This window comes from Anomalospiza imberbis, chromosome 19 (assembly GCF_031753505.1).
Source record: "Anomalospiza imberbis isolate Cuckoo-Finch-1a 21T00152 chromosome 19, ASM3175350v1, whole genome shotgun sequence".
NCBI classification, from domain to species: Eukaryota; Metazoa; Chordata; class Aves; order Passeriformes; family Viduidae; genus Anomalospiza; species Anomalospiza imberbis.
Window position 1 is genome coordinate 3,014,270 of NC_089699.1, and position 23,766 is coordinate 3,038,035.

The 23,766-nt window shown below is 41.5% G+C and overlaps 1 protein-coding gene across 1 annotated transcript in view; it reads right to left on the reverse strand.

Annotated features, from left to right (window-relative positions):
* CEP112 (centrosomal protein 112) overlaps positions 1-23,766 on the reverse strand; it is a 159,058-nt gene that overhangs the window by 28,777 nt on the left and 106,515 nt on the right. The window contains exons 22-23 of the mRNA XM_068210027.1: positions 16,146-16,208; positions 12,258-12,407 (exon numbers count right to left, since the gene is read on the reverse strand). Coding sequence (XP_068066128.1) covers positions 12,258-12,407; positions 16,146-16,208 — 213 coding nt within the window. The remainder of the gene's footprint in view (positions 1-12,257; positions 12,408-16,145; positions 16,209-23,766) is intronic.

Sequence of the window (23,766 nt, forward strand, 5' to 3'; positions counted from 1 at the left end):
AAGATATCCCCCTGCTTCTGCTTCCCAGGAACACCCACAGGGTCCTGACAAGTCAGCCGAGATACCCCCAAAAGGCACACAAAGCTTTTTTAAAAAAATGTATGTAAATAGTTCCAAACATTCATATATGGACAACATTTTTAAAATACAACAGGACTAAAAAGAACAGAAAACAGATCAGGTTCTGAAGCACCATGAGGTTCTCATTTGTGCAGCTCCACATTAAGGTCTCTCAGCCAAACTGCACAGATGACTTCATGCACCTCAAAACCTTCCCCTTATCACAACTGAGACAAAAACTGCAGGAAAGAAATGTGAAAGATCTAAGAATTCCAGTACTGGTTAAGTTCATAAGGCTCAGTCTGGTTCAGGATCTGATAAGGAAGCACAAATGAGCTTGGCCTCTGCTGAGATGGAGAAGGGACATCAGCTCTTCACACCCACCACAAGGCTGAGTTAGAAACACAAATGAGTGCTCAGCAACACCAGCCTTCATCTGCAAACACACATTTCCATACAATGGTTATGAATAGACACAAACATTGAGTAAAAGTGATGTGCTATTCTGGTAGAAGGAAGAAAACATTACATCAGGTAGGAGTCCCTTGCAGTTCAGAGCAGGGCTGTGGTCAAAGGTGTTTCCAGGCAGACAATTAAAATCCACTGATACTATCCAAATTGTTAAATAGTCTTCAGTAATTGCTGTTCTACCTTGCTGAATTACAAGTGCAAAACTGGAAAGGACACGAATGATATTGACAGTAGAAACAAAAGCAAGGGGAATTTAAATACAGCACATAGAGTTGTTTTCTGGAGCCAGAAGTGTCAATACCCGCGCTGCATTTCTCCTTCCAGCTGCCTGCAGAGTCCTGGCTTGGTGCAGTGGTGCAGGTGTTCCTGCAGGTACCTAACATTTGTCAGCCTGAATTTTTATTTATACAGCTCCATTCTGCCCCTGCCAGGATTCTCAGTAAGCAAACAAACTCTCTTTTCATGTTCAGTGTTCTTGTTTGTACTTTTACCCTTTCTTACATAACAAAGCTGGCAGAGAGCAGAGCAGGGAGAGCGCCCGGGGCTCCTGCTGTGGGTGCAGGGGGTTGGACACTCCTTGTGGGCATCATCCCTCCCTGAGCGAGCACATCCTCTTCCTGGGTCTCCTCCAGGTGGGATTCTACTGTGGAAAGGTGGGTGCAGGGTGGCAAGGGAGTCAGGCTGGCAGCAGGAATGAAAAAGCCAAGGAGGTCCATGGCACCACAGGTGGGAGCTCATGGCAGTCCCTGGGCACTCACATAACAAATGGAAAGGAAAACATTGCAGCACTTCAGGGTTTAACATATTTTCAACAATTTTAGTTGGAAAGAGAGATAGCACAACCTTCCATTGAAATGAAAATGTTGTGCTGCTGAGACAGCGACTCTCAGGAGCCTGGACGGACTCAGAGATCTGAGAGGTCCTTTCCAGCCTTAATGATTCTGTGAGTCTGGACCAGCACCACTGCCCACCTGGCAAGTGCACGAATGATGTGTTTTCCTAAACCACAGGATATCTGCAGGAAGCTTTAGTTCTGCCATGTCCTAATTAATTATTTCCCTAGAAAAGGGACTGGCTTGTTTTCCCCTGATCTGGTTCTAGAAGAACTTGCATCCACTCTTTTTTGTCTTACAAATGATCTGTTTTCAGGACACGAGTGATGCTCTCCTTCCTCCCCACACCAGGCTTTATTCCTTTGGGATGATCTGAACTGTGAGATAGCAAACCCCAGGGCAAAACTGAACTGGGACTTCCTGGCAGATCTCAAGAGGGAAGTGAACAGGGCATTGCATGTTTTGTCTTCTACGGCCAACGTGGTCTGGTTTGAAATCTATGATCTCATGCCATGCTGGGCCAGAAAAATGGCATATCCAGGGCATGGGTTTCCATCATAAAATATAAGTGAGGTGATCTGATGTGACTCTATTCACCTGCCAACAGCCCTAGCAGAAAAATAAACAGGTTCTGGGGATGAGCTGCTGCTGGAGGCAAAGCAGGAACCATTAGAAGAGCTGCCCTGACCTGCGAGGAACTGGTGTTTTTGCTTTGAACTTCAGCAAATCTTAATGAACTCCTCATAATTGGCAATCTGGGGTTTTCACTGATTATTTATTTTCTGGAGGTGCCAAACAAAGGAGACAAATTCAACACTGGAAATACAAATTTGGGCCTCACAGTTGGTTGTCCAGGCCAGTGAAGTGTGGCATTCACATACTCTCTGAACAGAGAGATTTAACTTTCTTAGGATTTCTCCTGAGAGAAGCTGTGAGAGAAGCAGAGAAAAGAGAATCAGTGAAGCAGTTCCAACACCACTGCACGTCACTCTTTGAGGTGTATCAGGAATTAGATTTGTACATGAAGGTGCATCAGTGCTGAAGAATTTGGTTTCATAATTATTAAAATGTGTTGATTTAATTGAAGTTTTGACTTCAGTGCAGCGAAGGCTTAATCTAAAAATAAGCAGAGGCAGTTTTAGTAACAGGAGAATTTAAAAAGTGATTGTGTCGTCCTCCTTACTCGGAGTAGGAAGGTTTTGGTTGTCCTTGACTCATCCCTGCTTTACAGCTGTTCCACTCCTCTGTTATCTGGCAGTTTTGGAGGGGATGTTGCCAAGAAATTAATTTAATGTCCTGAATTTTATCCTGTAGGCAACACTTATTTCTGTTTCCTGAGAATAAATTTCATAGACAGACTCCTGAAGAAGAAAACAGGTGAACTCTTTGACCCATAAATCAGTCAGGCTTCCTGAAGAGGCCAAAGATACAAAACTACAGATGCCTGCACAGAAACACTTCAGAAAAAGCTTCAGCCTTGAGGTTCATAGTGTTTTCCATAAGCCTCAAGCCCTCAGTCTTCCTCATGCTTATTTTCAAGGGTCAACAAATCAAATATTTAGTGTCTCAGATCCTGTTCTTCAGTGAATCAAGACATGATGGTGCAAGAATCAGCAACAGTGAACTGCTCCCAGGAAAGGCATCCCACTCTCCAATGCAGGATGGGGGATGGACACAAAAGGCATATCCACATGCAACAGGCTCGAAGAATAAGGTATATTTTTAATAAAATTACTCTAGTTTTCCATCTTATTATACACGTGTGCTGTATGAACACACAGAGGCAAGTTCCTTGGGCTGAAAGGCAACGAGGTGTACAAACAGAAAATATTCACTGCAGAAATTTTAGTGGGAAAAGGAGCAGAGTACAACACACAGAATAGACTTTCTCCTGCTTCTGGACTCCCGTGCTATTTTGGCTGCCAACAGTACACAAAATTTCTACAGAAGAGCAAATCAAACCAATTTCCCTGAGGATGGAGGCATCCGAAAACTCGCTGAGGTTATTCCATGGGTGCCTACGCGTTCTCTAAGCGGCGGATAAGCAGCTTCACTTTGAATCCATGTCGAACCACAAGGACTGGCTGATAGGAACATTCAATTAAAATGATCTCGTTCCTCTAGAAAAAGTGGGCAATCAGCTCCACCTCACCTTTCCTAGCTGGGCACAATGGGGCGATTGATGCTGCAAGGAAATGGGATATGTTTGTACCGAGGAGCCGACGGGTCAGGTTTGGTGACAGTGTTTGTAGGTTTAACCTCTTACCCAAATCTCTGAGATGAACAAGCCACTTCTGCTGAGCACACAACTGTGAGAAAGTCAGAGCTAGAGCTGGCAAACACCGAGCTGAGCTAATTAGACAGGTGTTTTGAAAAACCCCAAACTTTATGCTTTTATTTTGAGCTTTTGATGTCGTACCTGGTGCTGTTTCACACCACTGGGGCTCCAGAGAAAGGCAGGAGCTGCTCCCCTGCTCGGCTCTGGGGTGAGTTTGCCATCTGATCTGCTGAACACACAGATAAAAGTCGCCGCAGACTTTTCTCCCTTTTCAAGTGCAGCACTGTAACTTGGGAAGTTCTTTTATTCTCAACTCTGCTGACGCAAGAAAGTGGCAGGAATATGGCAGCTTTGGCTGCTTTCCTTTGGTAGCTCTTTGTAAATAATCTTTTAATGCTAACAAAACAATAGGTATTTTCATTTTGGATGGAAAAAACATTCCAGTTGTAGAACATTAAGGCAATGCCTTTCAAAAAGTGCTACTGACCACTTGATTCTTCTCCTACCCTGCCTTTAAATATTGGTAAATAGTTACCATGCACAGGTATCAGATTCTCCTTGTTACACTTAAGAAAAGCCCAACTATTATGAAAATGGTGAAGTTTAACAAAGATATTTCTATTTCCCTGTGATGTGCCATTCAAAAGTGTTAGCCAGTCATTTTTTAAAAAACACTCTTGATATTTGATCTTCTTGAGTTTCAGTTACATATAAAGCTGGAGAGCCAGCAGAAAATTCTAAGTGGAATCTGAAGATTTCTTAAGTCAACACTCATTGTGGCAGGAGCATTTTAATGCACAAAGCTGAAATCCTCAGTGACTCTTTCCTGCTGATATCCCTGGAGCAGCCAGCACCACGATTAGCACAAAATCAAAAGCAACTCACAGCAGAACATACAGCTCTGCAAAAAAAAGGATGTGGACACAAATGCTGGAAGTGGTGTAGGCACAGTGGCATCAGCCAGGGCAACCTGGTGCTGCTCCAGCTCGCCCCTGGGATGAGCCAGGCCCTAAGAGAGATCTCTCATGGAACGGAGATGTCGATAACAAAGCAGGTCCACATCCCCAAACCCCTGCTTGCCAAACCCTGCACCTTGCCTTGCTGTGGCAGGCTTTAAACCCTTCAGTGCAGAGCTACAAACGTTTGTGGCCCGCGGAAGGTTCGCTTTGAAGACGTCGCTTTCCCCGGCACCGTTTTGTTGGTGGAATCCGTGGTTCACACAGATTGTGTTTCCACCTCCATGGCTGGAGAAGCCCTGCAGTCAAGGCTGTTCCAGGAGCAGGGAAGGAGGCTGCGTTCCAGGAACTCTCTGGAACTGGAACAAAGCACAGCCCTTGGAAAGCCTACACAGCCCTGTGCACAGACTGTTTTACAGATGCCCTGTCTTTGGACGGCATTAGACACTTGTTTTTATCTTTATCTTTTTTTCTTCCCCTCTCCAGTAAAGTCCCAGACCTTGGAGCACAGGCTCTTCCTCCTGGGCATTCTGCCTCCTAACTCCTGGGTATCTCCCCAGCTCTGTCTTTTTTAAGCACCACTTTCTCCTTCTGCTCTCTGGAGAGAAAAACGCCTTTGAAATGCAGCAGAAAACTCTGAGCATCACAGCAGTCTTAAAAAAGCTGATTTCCATTTTCTTATAACATAGCTCTAAACCTTGTCTGTCTTTCTTTACAAACTGTTTGGGCTTCTATCAGTATTACTTAACACTTACTAATAATAAGTGTATTTTGTCTGCACCTTTTTAATTACCCAGGACCCTTCTCAGTGTTATTACTCTTGTCTTGTCAATTAAAAGCAGTGAATTTTATGGCTGGTTTTGAATTTTTTCCCCTATTTTTCCAGTGCAAAATTAATGTAGCTCACATTAGTAAAAGCAAGACAGTTTAGCTGTCTTTATTTTAATATTTTATTCTGCATTTATAGAATCTTTAACTGCATAATTTGGAGACAGGTGGCATCCCTTCTTGGGCTAACAAGGAATAAAAAGGACTTCATGCACTTTCCCTCCCTTCTGGAGGGAAAATAAAACTTTGAGGACAACAATGATAATGTAGGAAAAAGTAAAAATACCAGCTTTTAAACCTGTCAGATAAATCTGGACTGCAGTTCAGAGGAAAAGGCAGGCACTAGCTCTAGTCTTTTATAAAACTTGTAAGTCTGATTTTGCTGTTGGCCATGGTAAGTTCTTCAATGTGTTGAGACATGAAAAGTCAAGAAAAATGCCAGAGTGCAAAGTTTGCTGCAGGAAAAAAAAAAAAAAGATGACTCAATTCTTTGCCTCACAAAGCATGTCAAAGATATTATAAAGTACTTACAGATGCTCAGCCACTCGGATTGCCTGGCTGGCCAAACATCTGAAACCCTGTAATTTTGAAGAGAAGGTACTATGCTTCAGACAATGAAATTATTTCTGTGGCAGCAGAAAAAGAGAGGTGCTTTTGAAAGGAAAAGTTTTTAAAATCAGAATTTCAGTTGTGATCAATAGCTATCTAAGCCTAACACGAAAGTCAGCCTATTTTAATTATCATTTATAAGGAATGAGTCAATACAGGCTTTTAAAGACAACCAGGTAATGGAATCAAGAGACAGAGCTGAAGCAAGAGTTGAAAACCTCAGGGCTAAACCCTCATTTCTCTGACAGACAGAATTTGGGTGAAAATACAATTTTCATCAACAAAGACTGTGAAAAACAGGTGCCACTGAGTTTGGACCCCGTGAAACAGAGAAAGCAAAGCCATAAAAGACCTGCAGATTTAATTTACCTATTCTTTTGGAAGATGTGACTTCCTCTGCTGATCAAACTGAATATAGGAAGTTATGGGCAAGATAAAATCATTTGCCTGGTAAATTTTAAGGTCTGCCTTCCAATGCTAAAGCACCAGTGCTGGTGCCTTGTAATTCCCTGCTAATAAAAGACACGGCAGAGTTATGAATGTTATTACAGGCTAAAGTCAGTGACAAAGAAATGCATGAAAAAGCACTCCACGTATTTAACGTCAAGATGGTCCCTTACAAGTCTTTCTTTCACCATGCCAAATGGTTTATCATGGTAATGCTTGGGCACAAAGGCAATTAGAAGGATTAGAAGTGCCTCTGGAGAACTTTGTGACACGCACATCTCCGAGGCTCTGCGGTGACTGACAGCGTCTGGCACGGCTGTGGCCACAGAGCCACCACCAACAGTGGGGCATGTTCTGACCAGATGTCTTACAAGACATCAGCCAGTGCCAACACTGAAATGTTGACCTCCTTTCTACAGGCACTGCTGGCTAACAAAAAAAAAAAAAAAAAAAGAAAAAAAAAAAAAAGAAACAAACCCTCCCCCCCCAAAAAAAAACCAAGACACAAAACCCAACAGCAAAACAAAACAACAAGAAAAAAAAATCCAAACAACGAAAAAACTTCTTCATCCAAGTTAAAACAGAAAATGCAACAAAATATCTTAAAAATCTTATCCATAATGTGGGTCTGTTGACAAAATTTATCCTGAGCTAGCAGTTGAGCTTGTAGCAGTTAATTCTGCCACCTCAGTGTATCCTGGGGAATAAAGCGAGTCAAGACTCCCTTTCCAAAAAGCCCTTGACACAAAATATGCCTTTACCCTGAGTTTTAGGTTTTCATTTAGAGTTTACACCAAGCTTTCAGGGCTTTTCTCCCCTAATTAATGTCCCCTGTGCTGTCACTTACACGGGATCACAGCCTCCTGAACCACCAGTCACCACAGCCTTCATTTCCACCTTTGCCACAACCCTTGGGTGAAGTCAAGGCTTTGCCCTCCTGTCTCCCTTTTAAACCAGGACTAAAAATGCTTCTTCTCCACATCAGGGCAGCTTAGCTTGGGTGCTCTCAGCTGCCTCTCATCCCTTAATAAGCACTAATTAAGGTCATTTAAACCACTGAGATTTACCTTTGCTTGGGACTTTTAAACCAATCAACTCGAATTATTTATTTATTACCAACTCCAGCCCTGGCAGAGTGCAATGCTGGTGCTCCAAAAGGTGTTTTGAGGACAAAAAACTGAATACCTCTGCAGGGCTGCAGTCACTCAGTTAATGTTCCCAGAGACCTAATGTGCTTTTCCTTTTAATAAAGAATATTATTTGTAGCTACCAGTGGAATTTGCTAATAAACACGGCTGATGATGAAATAGAACTACAAGCAAAATCAGCCTGTGCATCAAATTTTTAAAAACACAGGTTTTTGATAGAAAAATTTGGTAATTTTTACAGTTGCATGGAGGAAATTCTCTGTGTTGATAAAACCCTCAGGACTTTGCAGAGGAAAAGATCCTTTGGCTCCAAGATACAGCAGCATTTAACATATATAGGATGCCAGGAATACTCAATGCTCACAAAGACCCAGACAATTTAAACCCCAAAATTTTTCCCTTTGCTCTGCTATGGCTATAAAACACTTTGACTTTTTTCCCCCTCTCAACATTTTTAAACATAACAAAGAAAAACAACTGTTTCAAAATTTTTCACATAAAGGGGAACATTATTATAGGCCATTCTTTCCTAGAAATCTTTTAAGTCTTATTTATTAACAGAATTAATCTGATCATAAGCTGGCTGACATACAAAGTGTTGAAACATGTCATCTTCCAACCATGCTTTGCTAATGAAATTTTGGTGTTAATTCAGGGATTTAACAGTCTCCTAGAATCTGTAACAGGAATCAAACAACAATTGTGGTTCATCTGGCAAAAAAAGCAGCATTTTCCCCCTTTTCTCTTGTGGGTTTGTCACTGTATGCTCTCCATCATCCATTTCTTTCCAGAATCTACTTTTTGATGTGGAGTCCCCACTTGGCCATCAACTTCAGCATTAAAATGCTCTGAACATGTTTTGCAGTTCCAATCCCAGGAAATGTTTTGTACTTTCAATCCCAGGATCCAAAAGGATTTCATAAAAAAACTGAACAACTAAGCCTAAACAACCAAGGCTGGGATTTCATAAATAACCTCAAGGTATCTTTATGATGCCACCAACTTCTTGTTCTGCCCAGTCCAGTAACCAAAAGCAGCAGAGAAGTTTGGTAAATGCTCTGACCGTTGGAAATATCAAGCTCCAGGCTGCTATGGGTGGATCACTACGAGAATGCAGGAAACATAATTTAAAAAATTTAAAATAAAATTTAAAAAATAAAACTAATTAAATAAAAAAATAATAAAATTAATAAAAATTAAATTTTTTTTTTAAATAAAAAAGTTTACCCCACACATCAGTGGCCAGGGAAGCTCCTGCCCAGACACTGCGAGTTCAGTGCCAGCCCCTCACCGGAGAGCTGCAATCCCAGCCTGAAGCATCACAAAGGGGTACCAGACATGGCACTTCAGGCAGGTTTTCCAAACATCCGCAGGGTGTTTGGAAAACATCACACAGGTCTGATCCCAGCTGGACCTGGGACCGTGATTCCTGATCTCTGGGTGAGCGCACCTGAGGCACAGCTCAGTGACCAGGTGAGCTCTGCTCTGTGTCCCCTCTGCCCCAGCTCAGTGTCCTTGGGCTCTGCTCTGAATTGAGCTCCTGGAGAGCCCAAAGCAAGGACATCCATGGCACTGAGGGGGAGCTGGCTTTGGGGTCACACCTCAGCTGCTGTGGGCTCTGCCCCGAGCCATTGCTGCTCTGTGACACCCAGAGGGGTCACCCTGTGAGCCACAAGAGAGGAACGTGAGAGCCAAAGGTTTGTCCTGATCTTAGGAGTGATGACAAGTCTGACTTGCCCTTGGGCCAGACCTAACACAGAGTGCCAAGGCCTTCAAGCTTTTGTCTCAAACTGACCCAAACTGAGGCCATCTGAAGGCAAAAAGCCTTGTTCAAATTGCCTTTTTAGGTTGTCAAAAGAAGCAGAATGTTCTTGAAAGTTTCATTTATTCTTTTTGACTAATATTTAAGATACTACCTTAAAAAAATATTGAATTGAAGGAGATGGATGCAATTGTGCAATAATAACAAATCAGAAATCTTTTACTAGCAAAGAGAGTCAGGAATTTGAATTAACATCAAAATCATGTATTATGGCATCCACATCTGGATATCACTTTACTGCCTAAATCCAAAACTTCTCTGAGAGCCAGTTGGTTTCTGTAAAAATGTATTTCTCTCTTTGAAAGGAAATAATAATTGGAAGGTCTTACAGGAAGCCACCCAATACCAATAGAGGAAATTGCAATCTGTTCCTCAATGTTAGTTTAAATCAATGTTATATTTAGCAAAGGCTGTTTTTTAATGATAGTATTTTAATAGCTTTTACTACACTGAGTCTCCTCAAAGGCTTGCATTATATTAAGAATTGCTTTGTTTGTGGAATGTTTCTTTAATCAAGATCTTCAGCTTACCCTAGGTTAGATGTTGTTCCCCATCACCAGGACATCCAGGATTCCATTTTCACCAACCCCCCCCCCTTTTTTTTTTTTGCCCCAGGCTAATAAAAAGCAAAGTATTTCTGCATATGCTTGCCTAGAAATATGTGTGGTTCTTAAAAATACAAAGTGATCAAATATTAAAACCACCTTTTTCTGTTTCCAGAAGTATACACAGCATTTTAGCTTCCTAGGAATTTTCTGCTTGGGTATCTGGATTTCAGTAAATTTCCATTAAATCAGTGGTTTCAAAGGCAGATTTTTTTTTAAAATACAGTATTAATGATACTAAACAAAATTCAAGAACTCCAAGCAAAACAGCTCCTCCAATTTCTTCTCCAAGTTGACAAAATCTTTTAAAACATACTCCCAGCACCAGTGCTAACAACTCCCCGGGACACTGCTCAGAAATCCTGTGCAGAATTTCCCTGTGGTTTTTATGGATTTCATTACATTGTGAAGTAATGACATCAAAATGAAGTTTATAACACATTTACATGCAGAAGGGTTTCATACCACCTATAATCATTACTGTTCAAAAACTGGTGCTGCCAACAGCTGAATTATTCCACTGCATGTAACTTAAGAGAATCCAGAAATTCAAGAGTTGAGTTTGCACCAGAAGGAAAATGCTGCTTAAGAGTCTAAACCATGTTTTTCCAACATGTAACTCAAGAAGGCACACGATAACTTGAATTACAGTGTATTTCTGACTCTGTGGAAGATGAGTCCACTGTCACGGGGTTTCTGCAGATCCTGGTGGCCACTGGAAAAGTGAACTACAAATAGTCCATGTTCCTAAGTGGTAAAAATTCACCTGCACCTGAAAATAATGTGATTTACCTGTGTCCTCTCTGCAGAGCCTGGTGATAAAATAACCTACCTGTGGTGCTTCTACCTGCATAACAGATTAGAGCCAGCATTTTACAGTTACACCTTTCACAGAATGATGAGAAAGAAAATTCTTTTCCTCAACAAACACATAAATAAAGCCAGACATTTTCCTTAAGAAGAAATAATGACAATTAAAAATTCATGAAAAAAAGGAAAAAGCCACTCTGCAGATGATGAGACAGTGATGACAACCTAATGCAAGTCATTCCAATACAGAGGACAGCATTAACTGTACCATAATCCAATGGATTTCCAACATTTAAAAACTTCCATGGTATCTTTCAGGCACAAAAAAAAAATGTAAATGGTAGGAGTTGATTTTTCCATGAGTTTTTACATTTAATAATGTAATTCATTGGTATGATTGAATACCTTTACAAAGGAAGAGAAAAGGAATTTCATTCTTCTATACAACTTCTCATGAGGTGTTTTGTTGTCAAACAGAGCAGATGACAGTTTCAAAATTTTCCCATTGCTCTTTACTACTCTGAGAAGAAAAATGTTTAAAAGCCACTTCTGCTCACTTCTACAGGTGGGATTCTCTGCAGCCACTTTGAGTCAAGGTATCAAAGCAGCAAGAACACAATGTGGCTATTCAGTCCCTTAAAACAGTGAGAAAGGCCAAAGAATGGAATTCTGATGCAAAATACGCCTGAAAAAATATAATAAAATATGTATAAAACTACAGATAACAAATACTTTATTCCTTTAACATTCAGCACGGACTTTGCTTGTATTTTTCAGTGGAAGCTATGGACAAACTGTCCTTCAGTGGAGCCTTACATATAAAAGTTGGGAAGGTTTGCAAAAACCAGGCTGCAGCCCAGGCCACGCTGCTGCCTCACCCTCCTATTTTTCACCTTTCCTCTCTTTCAAGCCCTGAAAGCACAGCATAAAGGCGCTAAAAATACACTAAAACATCAGGGCCAGTAAAAAAGAAAGAGAACAGGAAAGATTCAAATATTTGACGGACATGGATGGATTAGATTTGCCAAATCAGGTGCTTTATGCAGGCATGGGATCAGCTAGAGGAGAAGGAGCCTGACTCGTCAGCTCCATCAAAGGCAAGGTCTGGGGGTGTCTGGGTGAGCTCCGTGTAGGGCCAGTAAAAAAGAAAGAGAACAGGAAAGATTCAAATATTTGACGGACATGGATGGATCAGATTTGCCAAATCCAGGCGTTTTGTGCAGGCATAGGATCAGCTCGAGCAGAGGGAGCCTGACTCGTCAGCTCCATCAAAGGCAAGGTCTGGGGGCGTCTGGGTGAGCTCCGTGTGAGCAGGAACCATCCCTGCATTCAGAACTTTTAATTACCCTCACCCAGGCAGCAGCATCAGCGACTGAAATCCCCAGATTACCTTGATTGCTCTGTCATTATTTGTCATCAGCTGCTGCTTCTCCTCTTCCAACTTCTGTGCCACTTCCTGGAGCCGCTGCTCCGCCACGAGCCGCTGCTGGCTGTTCTCCTCTGTCAGGAAGGAAATGGTTGTCTTCAGTTCAGCTATCTCCTGTAAAGAAAGCAGCATGTTGAAGCTCCCCTCAGTAAAAGACACGTATTTTGCATTTTTTTAATATAAACACGGTAACGGCAAGCTCTGCTGTGCGAGCTGGATGATTGAAATCAGCACGCTGCACTCTAGCAGGGCATGGAACTCCACGCAGAGAAAAGGAATAGAGCAAGGCTGTCAATGACAAGAATGGCTGAACACAAAATATTTGGAAGTGTTTTCCACTGTGACATTCCAAAATATTTACTCATGAGAACAAAGCACATCTGTGATCTTCACACTGGAGCCTGTTCCCCGTCTTGCACCGCTCTGAAAGGTGGAGTGTGAGTTTACATTGGGATGGTGCTGCTCCTTTTCCGGGGGGATATTTTACACCTTGATACTGCTGAGAAGAAAAACGCCCACATTCACACACTGGAATGAAATTTAAACCTGACAGTGACATTTCTGAGCTGCTGAAAGGAGCAGATTTTGCTGAGCAATACAGTGAGGGCCTGACTCCACATCCAGGACCTTCATCCAGACCTTTCAGGTGATTCACTTGTCATCTGTTGAATTGTATTTGTTTTACCTTTTTCATCACTGGGGAAAGTCATAACTAACCCTGATCCTTTAGGCATATTTACAGAATTTTATACTGACATGTCATCACCCAGCAAAGCACTTAAACATGTGGGAAAGCCACTGACTTTAATGTATATAGTCAAGCTTAAGGTTAAGCTGCTGTAGCAGCATATTAGAAAATAATTCTAAAAGCACTTTAGCACACAGGCAGTTCAGGGAGAGACTACCAGAGTGCTTAGACTCTGCCAGGCCTCCTCACTGGCAGAAAAACATTTATCTATATTAATTACATGGTTATTTAGGAAAAAAAAATCAAGTTAAAAAAACCCTAATAATAGGCCAGGACTAGTGTAAGAAGAACTGTGCTACAAATGAAGGTATTAAAATCATTGAGAAATCTGAGAATTTAATCACTGATTAAAACTGTGGAGTAAATTTATTTCCTTTTACCTACCTGAAGAGCCCAGGAAGTAACCCAGATTATGTGTAAAATCTACTTTTGTATTTCTATATTGCTTTTCTAAAAAAAGAAATGCATATTTCAAAAGATAATGCCCATCAAAAAGAAGGGTTTTTGAGACCAATATGCCAAAGTTTATAGATGATCTGGATAGGGTGCAACTCTTTAGCCAGGATTAAGCAGTGTCTCTGGGTTTGCAGTTCAGGTAATTGTTTAGAAGACAGACAATTTGCAGAAATGTGATTTTACCAGGTGTGTGATGCACAGGAGAAAGCAGAATAAAGCAATGGATTCTATAAATTATTAAGATAACAACTTGAAGCCATGAAAAACTACAGCATTTTGAGTATGTCCCATTTTGTAATTTTAAAAAGAAAACAAAGCAGCAAACTCCTCAGTATAACAGAAACCTGAGATTTAAAGCTTTTACTGGTTTGAGACCCTGGTCTAGCACAGGAGTTCTGAAATCCAGGCAAGGAAATTTCAGCAGGAATTGATGGAGAAAGATCTGCTTTGTACAGTTCTTTTCAGAGCAAAAATTTCTATTTACTTTGTATAAACTTCAGAGGACATTTCTTGAAATATCTTCTCTGTGTGGGTGTTAAAAGTGAATGTTCCAAGAGGCCACAGAGAGAAAGATTGGACAGATGTTGTCAGCAAGGCGACCACAAGAAAAGTTGCAATCGACCAATTATTAACAGTGAGCTACAAAAAAACCCCAAAGCCAAGCATGTCCAAGTAACTTGAGGGATTTGATTTAAACCCATACAAGTAAAGAAATTCAGACATCAGGGTGAAACTGTTTTATTGAGCCAAACAGCCCTGACAGATGAAGGATGTGCTGTGTCTGCCCCAGAAAGTGCTGAGGAACTGGGTCCAGCTCTCACCAGTAAAATGCCCCAGCTACAGCAAAGCCACCTTAATACAAAACATGTCCCCAAATCCTGAGACTGTTCAGCAGGCCAATAAATATTATATGACATAATAAATTTTGTCAGTCTGACAAAATTTATTAGGACATTTAGGTTAAAAAGTTCTTACCTTGCCCTACCTACGTGTTCCCGCTGCAACAATTAAAGCAATTTCCCTCATCCCTTGCTTAAAAATTCAGAAATGCTTCAATTATTCCAACTGCCTTTAAAAAATGGACCAAGAACCATTTTTGTATTGACATTGGATTGTGTCTGGCATGGAGAAGCTGCCTTGATTCCACTCACATGTGGGTGACAATGACAAAAGGTAAAATAGAGGTAGCAATGGAAGGGATCTCTTCCTTCAAGTCTGACATGGATTAAATGTTACTTTTCTGAGCTTTAACCATTTCCTGCTTTTCAGGTTTAGATGGAAAGATAAAAAAAAAGAGTTTTTTTTTTTTTGTATCTTTCTTTCTTTATAAATAAGGCTCTCAAAAATTACTAAATTACTAATTTAAAATTAATAAATTACTAATTTAAAATTACTGGAATGGTATTTTGGAAAGAGAGCATTATCTCTATTTACCACAGAATCGTGGAATTGGTGAGGGTGGAATGGACCAGTTTAAAGAAGTGTTACCCAGAGCTGGGTGCTCAGGATCAGCCCAGTCAGGTTTTAAGTATCTCCAACCTCTCTGTATGCAAATAAATGTGTAAAAATACAGGTTAGATTTTAGAAATAGAATATAAGACATATTTAGCAAAGATTCTGATAAAGCAGTGTGAAAAAGTGACAATAAATGTCACCAAAACTGAAGTCACAATTTTGGACGTGTTACAGAGAATAAGACTCAAAGGAGCTGAAAAGCCGAAATCAAGGGTTTAAAATATTTTGAAGTGTTGGTAAAACAGTAAAGTTTGCAGTTTCTTCTTATTGTCTCACTGATCATTTCTGTCTATATTAGAGGCTGCTAAATCCTTCTTTGTAGTGTTTTTATTGATTTTAAAAGACTATTCTTGGACTATGGCTGCAAACTCACTTTGCAGTGCAAGGCAGACATTCTGCTGTGGCTGGGAGCAATGAGGAGAATGACACCTCCAAATAAATCCTTGTGGCAATTTTCTTCTTATTAAAAGCTTAACTCCTGGTTGCACCTCCATCATTTTTCACACTTCAGTACTACCTGTCAGTCAAACTGAAAGCTGAAGTATGTAAAAATTATCCAGCCTATTTTTAAGCATATTTGTAAATTCAAGACTCATTTTCATCTTTTGAGTTCTCTGAAGACCAAAAACTCAAGTCAAAACCAGTCTGCCTCCAGGACACTGACATTCCTCAAGGTGCTGTTTTGGGCAGAAATGCAGAACTGGTGGGGGTCAATGATAAAGGTAAAAAAACCTTGGGTGACACCACCTTTAACATGAAATGCAAGTCCTGGCTGTGCAATGGCTCCTGATTTTGTGAGATGTGCTGGCTGAAGGAGAACTCACCTTCACCAACCTCACCCACCCACCTCACCTTCCTTCCCACTGGCTGAAGGAGGACTCAGTCCTCTGGGGTCCTCAGGAGATGACAATGGAGATGAAAAAGATTAAATTCAGAACTCCAAAAACCCACCTCTATTTTCCAGCTCAATGCTCTGTAGTATTTTAGTTAAAATCTGCAAGAAGACACTGGATGTTTGATTTAGCAACAGGATATGACTTCTCTTGGTTGTCAAGACCAGCAGTAACTCAGCTTTTCATCAAGTTCCCAAGTGGAACAGGTTCACCTGAGCTCCCTGTCTGCTGGCCACCTACCTGCGTGGCCTTGGCCAGTTTCTGGCTGAACCCCTCCTCCGTCTGCTTCAGCCGCCTGTTGGCCTGGAACACACACAAAAGAGAGCCCCGTTAGCTCAGACACAGGACGTGCACAGACACTTTGCCACCGGGCCCTGGGCCTGGCACCTCCTCCACATGCCTATCACCGAGCGCCGGCCCTGCGCCAGCCCCAACGCCCTTCTGTGGCAGCCAAAAAACCGCCAGGGCTGGGCTTTGATCTCGGGCCAACTATTCATCACTTGAAAGAGGGGAGAAATTGTACCTCTGCTGCCAATTATTAGAAAAACATAAAGAGTTCTACGGATTAAAAAAAGAAAAAAAAGGAGAGAATGAGAGTGTGTGTGTGTGTGTGTGTGTGTGGGGCAGGGGAAGGAGGAAACACACGTAAACGAGTTTATAAGGATGAATCTGAGCAGAGAGGGGAAAAAGAGGAGAAAGTCCCAGGGAATGTGACAGGGGGGATGCAGCTACACCTCTCAGTTCTGTGTCTGCAACTGTCCCTTGTCCCATTGCTCATCCCTCCCTAGGGAAAGGTGGGAATAACACTGAAAATCCACACAAGATGCAGCTGAACCAGCGTGGACATACAGCTCTTTCCTTGCTCCAGCTTTTTTTTTTCACAACTCAAAGCTGAAGAATAAACCAAACTGAAAACGAGGCTGCTTGGTCATATCAGAATCAAACCAGCAAATATTTCTATAACCCCAGAAAAAACAGCTCTAAAGTTTTTCTTTCCCTCAAATAATTTAATTTCAGAAATAATTTGATAATAGTGATATTAATAAAAAAAAAAAAAGGTAATTTCATTTTAGGAGAGAAACCTGATTTGTATTTTTCTTGCAGAAAGCAGCCCAGCCCCACCACGCTGTCCTCAGGTGAACTGCTCGGCGCTCTCATCTCCTTGGCTCTCAGACTTGAGGACAGGTGTCTAAGGCAAATATTTTCTAAGGGGGGACAGAGTATCTTGCAGCTGAGTTCTGAAGCAAATTTAAGCTGATTAAGTTTTCAAAATCTATCTGACCTCCTGCTCAAACCTTTGATCTGTCGTCCTTAGTTTTACGGCACCGCATCCAGCGCCCAAGCGCCGGCTCCCGCCAGCCCCTCTTTGGGGGGACCAAAAAAACCCACAGGGGCCCACAAAGCCTCTGAACCCTGTGTGCATCCAGCTCAGGCTCCATTTCTGCAAACTCCAGGGATTTCAGGAAGGCAAAGAGTCTTACTGATTTTACTGGGCTATAAATCAAGGAGCTTAGAGCTGCGGATCGTCATGGTAGGGCTGGAATCATCCTTGGCAATCCGGGCAGCTCTGTAAGGTGCAGCTCAGCGTAAGAATATTACAGCCAGTTCAAAGTAATCCTAAACTTTACATGAAATTGCAATTTCAGATCCTCAATCCCTTCAAATTCTAAAATTATGAAACATATGGATGTCTCCATCTGTTTGTTGGCACAAAGGAATCTACTGAAAAAGTTATCAAAACCAATTATCAAATTTGTGCATCATTTTTGAGATAACATTACGACTTGGTTTGGTTACAAACAGAGATAATGGCAATACACATTGGCTTGAATCAGCATTGAGAAGAATTCTGGAGCACCAGACAAATTAAATTTCACTTTTTCTCCATTTATCACTCAAAGTGGACCACAAACACTGTAAGGGCCCATGGTGGGGTGCATAAATAAAAGGAGTGGTGACACAGCACCAGTTATCCCAGGGAGCTCTGTCCATGCTCTGTTTCTCCTTGTACTTGGGCTGACCCACGTTAACACTCATTCCATTGTACTGCAGCCTAGTTTCAGATGATGTTTTATCACCACTGCATGTCATAAAGTGACTGAAACTGCCAGTTTATCTTTAGAGAAGAGAAGTAAAAAAAAAAAAAAAAATTACAGCAATAGCATAAATTACTGTTAGTCCCAGAAAGGGAGAGGGACTCGTCAGCAAGGCACTGCACAGATCACGTTACAGCTGCTCTCGCTCAACTTGCCTGGGGTAAAAGTCCTCATCTTTCATAGAAGCTGCTTTATAACCTCCTGAACCCACAGAAGAAATCCCAATAAATAATGAAGAACCACTCATGAGTTCCATAAACAAATTAGAATTTGTTTGTTCACACTGAGTAGAATCAGGCTGACCTCTGAGAGACAGGACAGAGGTGATCCACAAGAAAGATACTCTGAATTTCATTGTTTTATTCCTAACTAAAGGCAAAGAATGGATATCCTACCAGTTTACTTAAAAGGAATTGCAACATTTTATTTTATAATGGCTTTAACAACTTCCAGTTAGCAAAATATTTATAACTTTTGTCTCCCAGTCACCAACAAACCATAAATTCTTACATTTTTTCCCAGTCCCAAACATTTGCGGCGTCTGAACTGCAGAGGTACTGAGCTCCCAAAGCTTCCCCTGGAAATAGCACAAGCACAGCTCCATGGGCTCTGGTTGTCTAAAACTGGTTATATTGGCCCTGTGGCACTAAAAGCTATGGACAGTCCCTGCCCGTAACAGGGACTTACAGGAAGGCTGGAGAGGGACTTTTCACAAGGGCATGCAGTGACAGGAAAAGGGGGAATGGCTTCCCACGGATGGAGGGCAGGGTTAGATGGGATATTGGGAAGGAATTGGTCCCTGGCAGGGGGGTGGGGCCCTGGCACAGGTGCCCAGAGCAGCTGTGGCTGCCCCTGGATCCCTGGCAGTGCCCAAGGCCAGACTGGACAGGGCTTGGAGCAGCCTGGGACAGTGGAAGGTGTCCCTGCCCACAGCAGGAGGTGGAATGAGATGATTTTTAAGGTCCCTTCCAACCCAAACCATTCCATAATTCTGTGGCTCCTGCTGACTTCAGCTTTTCCCTGAGGTCTGTAACACCCAGCAGCTCTTGCATCATCACAAACCACACGAGCAGCTCTGATGAAGGCAGAGACCACAATTTACAGCACTGAAAAGATCCAACTCGTGGGGCTGCCTGGGCACCCTCTTTTCCACTGCCATCTTTTAACTGCAGAAATATGAAGCTTCTTCTTTCTTAAAACCTGCAACTAAAACTAATTTAGTACCTCTCTATACAGACTGTTGCTTTGCAACCAAGGGAGACATAAACCACCTTCCCCGGGGCAGAGGTAGCACCGTTACACTTTTAACTCTTTTTTGTTTTAAGGAATGAGTAAATACTCACAGAGCTGTGTACAGGGAACATCAGCAGGCATTTATATCACATTTATCTTCATAAACGAGAAGGTTCACACTGGCCTGGTGCATACACACAGCAGTTTCCTGGGTTCCTTCTTTTCCAAGTGGCTGCTGGGTGCACGTGCTGGAGGAAGCACGAGCTGTTTCTGAATTATTTTAAGGGCATTCCCTCCCTTTCAGGTTAGCTGCTATTTCAGAAACATAATGAATAAGAAACCAAGTGGAAGGTGAACATTTGGAGGGTCAGCCAGTGTTCATTAAAGTCAAGCTCTTTTTATAGCAATGGGCAGCACTACAAATAGAGTTAATGGTCTGAAACCAGTTTTCCGTGTGCGAGAAGTGGCTGCTGAAATTCCCACTTGGCAGAAGCCTGTCAGAAATATCAATTGGAATACCCATTTTTATAATGAAAAAGGTTTAAATTGGATAAGCAGCAGAGGAATTCCACTGATTCAAAAACAAACTCCTGTTTAGTTTCACAGTTAATACATATTTTAGCTAAAATTATCTGATTATGATGATTTTACATGCAGTTATTTTATATTACAGAGGACTTTTGCATTAAAAAGATTATATCCTTTTTGCAGTTAATTGGTTTTAAAAACCAACTGTAATTCTTTAACAAGCCTTAAAGCATCATATTGTGGTTGCTGAGCAAAACTGCATCGACTTCAACAAAACATTTCACAAAAAAATTAAAACAGTTATTAGCACTCCAGATGTGGTGTCTGAATTAATGGATGCTCTTCTAACACTGCCCCATTTTCACTTTCTCCTTTCATGGAACAGAACAGTATCAGTAAAAGAGCACAGGATCTATGACAGGACCACATCACAAGAGCACACCGTGTCCTACCCTAATTACCAAGTATTTATAAGCTATTTGAAGGTCTGAGGTGCAGCAGAGAGAACTTTCAGTCCCAGTTCCACTCGATGGAGCACATGCCCTGAACACCCCCAGGTCCCTCTGCTCCAGCTGCACTCTGGGGTTGGGCAGCCACGTGGACAATTCCATCCTCCAGCAACACCCATGGAGGCATTTGGGATGTCTTGGATATTTCTCAAAAATGAAGCTGTCCAGAAGCCTTGAAACATTACAAATCTGTGCATTGTGTAAGGTACTGGGGGAAAATCCTTCCCTGTGAGGGTGGTGAGGCCCTGGCGCAGGTGCCCAGAGCAGCTGTGGCTGCCCCTGGATCCCTGGCAGTGCCCAAGGCCAGGCTGGACGGGGCATGGAGCAGCCTGGGACAGTGGAAGGTGTCCGTGCCCATGGCAGGGGTGGCACTGGATGAGTTTTAAGGTCCCTTCCAACCCCAACAATCAGGGTTTAGTGATGGCTTGGCAGTGTTGGGTTTATGGTTGGACTCCATAACCCCAGAGACCTTTTCCAATCTGAATAATTCCACGTTTCTCTATCTTCAAGCTTTGGAAAGAGCTCTCATAACTAGAGTTTTATATATATACACACACACACACACACACACACAAAATACCATATTCACTGATAAAGAAGCAGCAGATTAAAGAACTTTTCTGTTTAGGGTAGTATGTATGAAAGAATCATTTTACAAAATGCCTGCAACTAGCTAAAAGTGGCCATCCATAAGCTGATCCTCCATAATTAGTTAGATAAAAGTGTAAGCAAACTTTAAAAAAAAAAAAAAAAAAGAAGAAAAAAAAAAGAAGGAAAAAATCAAAGGGTGGGGGAAGAAGAAGAAAGAAAACTTGCTCCAGGGAAGAAGCAACTGTTCTCTGATGTGCAGCAAGGAATTTAACATCAAAGAACTAATGTAAATGGGGCCCATTTACCTCAAAAAACAACACACCACTCCACATTCTGGAATATTTCTATTTTAAGTTTGACAGCATTATGCTTTGTACCAAAATTCAAGATTGTGTAATTTGATAGATGTCAGAAGAAAATGACCTTCAGAATGGCTAATGGTGGTAATCTTTGTTATTAAGTATGTTAAAAACTCTCTGTACAATATCTGTTTAAACTTCAGAGATCAGCAGATCACCTTTAAAGTTCATCTGATTGTACATAAAAATTCCATTTGGACTCAAAGCCTGAAACATTCATTTTCCTTATGTGCCTCTAACACTGACAGTGGGTGACTTCCTACACCAAACTCCTGCTCTTTCTCCTGCTCTCCCCACCAATCAGACAAAAATGAAAGCTGGATCTCTGTTCAGCAGTGAAAATAGCACACACAGTTCAAATATGTAATCTGAACCACCCAAAAGACCATTAAAAATAGTTGAATACTCAAAATGATGTTAACAGAATAATTAGTCAAGTACCAAATGCCTTCAAGGGTTTTGAAAATGAATGATAGAAATCCCAAAATCCTATTAATATTCTATTTTACATTTCACTTTTGGAGGTCTACAAATCTTTTCCTTTTTAATTTTTTTTCATTAAACTTACATCTTTAGGAGAAAAAACTCTCTCATTCATGTGTGAAGTACTTTTCACTGGGAAAAACCCAAGAATGCAGAGAAATGACTTTTGACAGTACCTGCACAGAGAATTGCCTTTCTGCAGCACATTGCAGTTCTGTGCTCAGTGGGGGCCCACTGAGAAACTGCTTCTGCAAACTGTGCCTTAGGAAAAGCCCAAATTCCAGACTTCTCATTTAAACCAACAGAGTATTTCTAATAATTCTGAAATTCTGCAGAGGAATTAAATACAGGCATTTTTAACGCACCCAGAAAGTCTTCTGTGGGACTCCAGCTGCAGGGTGGCTGGTGCCCAAGTTACACCAGCCTTGCACCAGGACACAATTATTACCTTCATCTAAACGGATTTACTTAGCATCTAAATATTCCCCAGCATCAGGAATGCTGATTTCCAGTCAATATTGCTGTCAGCCAGGCACATTATTTCAAACAAACTGGCCTAAAATACCAGCCTTGCATACAAGACAAGGATTTAACACCAGATTAACAGCCCGGGTTTGCCACATGCAATTGTTTAATGCTTGAACTCCCCTTTACAGAAGACAATACTGAGTTTATCAGGCACTCAGAGGGCTGGCAGAGAATTGTGGTTTAATCTGAAGCTGTTCTGGGACATTTTGCCAAAAGATTGGTGGGTGTGATAAGATCAGGGCTGGGATCATGGACAGCCCAGGCAAAGACGGCTGATTTTTGTTTGATTTACTCTTATCAACCATCTGTGAGATGGATATTGGTGAAATCAGTGTGGTGTTTTATGGTGACAGAGCAAATGAAGAGATTCAAATGATCATCACAGATGTCACTGCTTCTCATCTGCAATCCATCACACCGGACAGCTGGGCTCGAGACTTCTCATTATCTTCCTATTTCACCAACTTTGGGGTCAGGTTTTATATTATGGCACGATCCTTCCCACAGCTCCACACTCAAGATGGGGTAAACCTGGTGAAGATGGGGAGATTGCAACACTCTCCACTTTAGAGTCTCTAAATCACATTCCTGGATTACCATTTTAATATTTCCTGCTTTTCTTCTCTTCTGTCCAACTAAGCAAAGATGGTTATTTAAATTGAGTTTAAGACGTTATATCAAAAGTGATGGCATGTTGTTTTTCAGAGCTTCAACAAAGAAAATGTGCAGCCAACAGGAATTATTTGAGCTTTGACAAGCTGCCTTTATCCCCGAGAAATGCAGGCACCTCACTCCTCTCATGAGTTCGGGCTCTCCCCTACCCTGATGTAAAGAAGTTTCCAGAATCACTCAGGCCCAGATATTTCTGGTACCCACAGAGCTGACACCCAGCAAAACCACGAGGAGACAGGCTGTGAAACACCTTTGAAGATGCAAGTCAAAGCTAAAGCTTCCTCCACACACAGAAGGCAACAGTTTCAAGATGTGACACTGATCCACAACTTGACTCAGTTAAAGACTATTTAATCTGAGCTTAACAAAACATGATTCTTTCAGAAATTGGAGACTTCTCAGACCCAGGCACTGAGAAATCATTATTTATCAGCTAAATTGACACACCTTGATTTTTGCCAAGGAGCGACTTTAAAGCTCCTGAAAGAATTATAAAGGGATAAGAATGAAGTTTTTAGATTTTGCATTGCTGTTTTAAGTTAAGTTTTGTAGCAAGAACAAGCATTTATTAGGAGGACAATGAGTAGAAAAATAATCTATGTATGTATAATTTTAAGACAGAATCTTTGCTATTAAATAGAAGAAAAAGTGGGAACAAAGAACAAACTCTGTACCCCTGAATTAACTTGGGATCACTAAATTAACTCAGTATCACGAAGTTAACTCAGTATTTTGAAGTTACATCATTAGACAAGAGCCCAACAAAAGTTAAGCTTCTACAGTTGGAAAGACAGACACTGAAAACACAACCATATCCCCCAACAAATCTGTGATCTGAAGCCATCAGTGCTCCTTAGCAAGA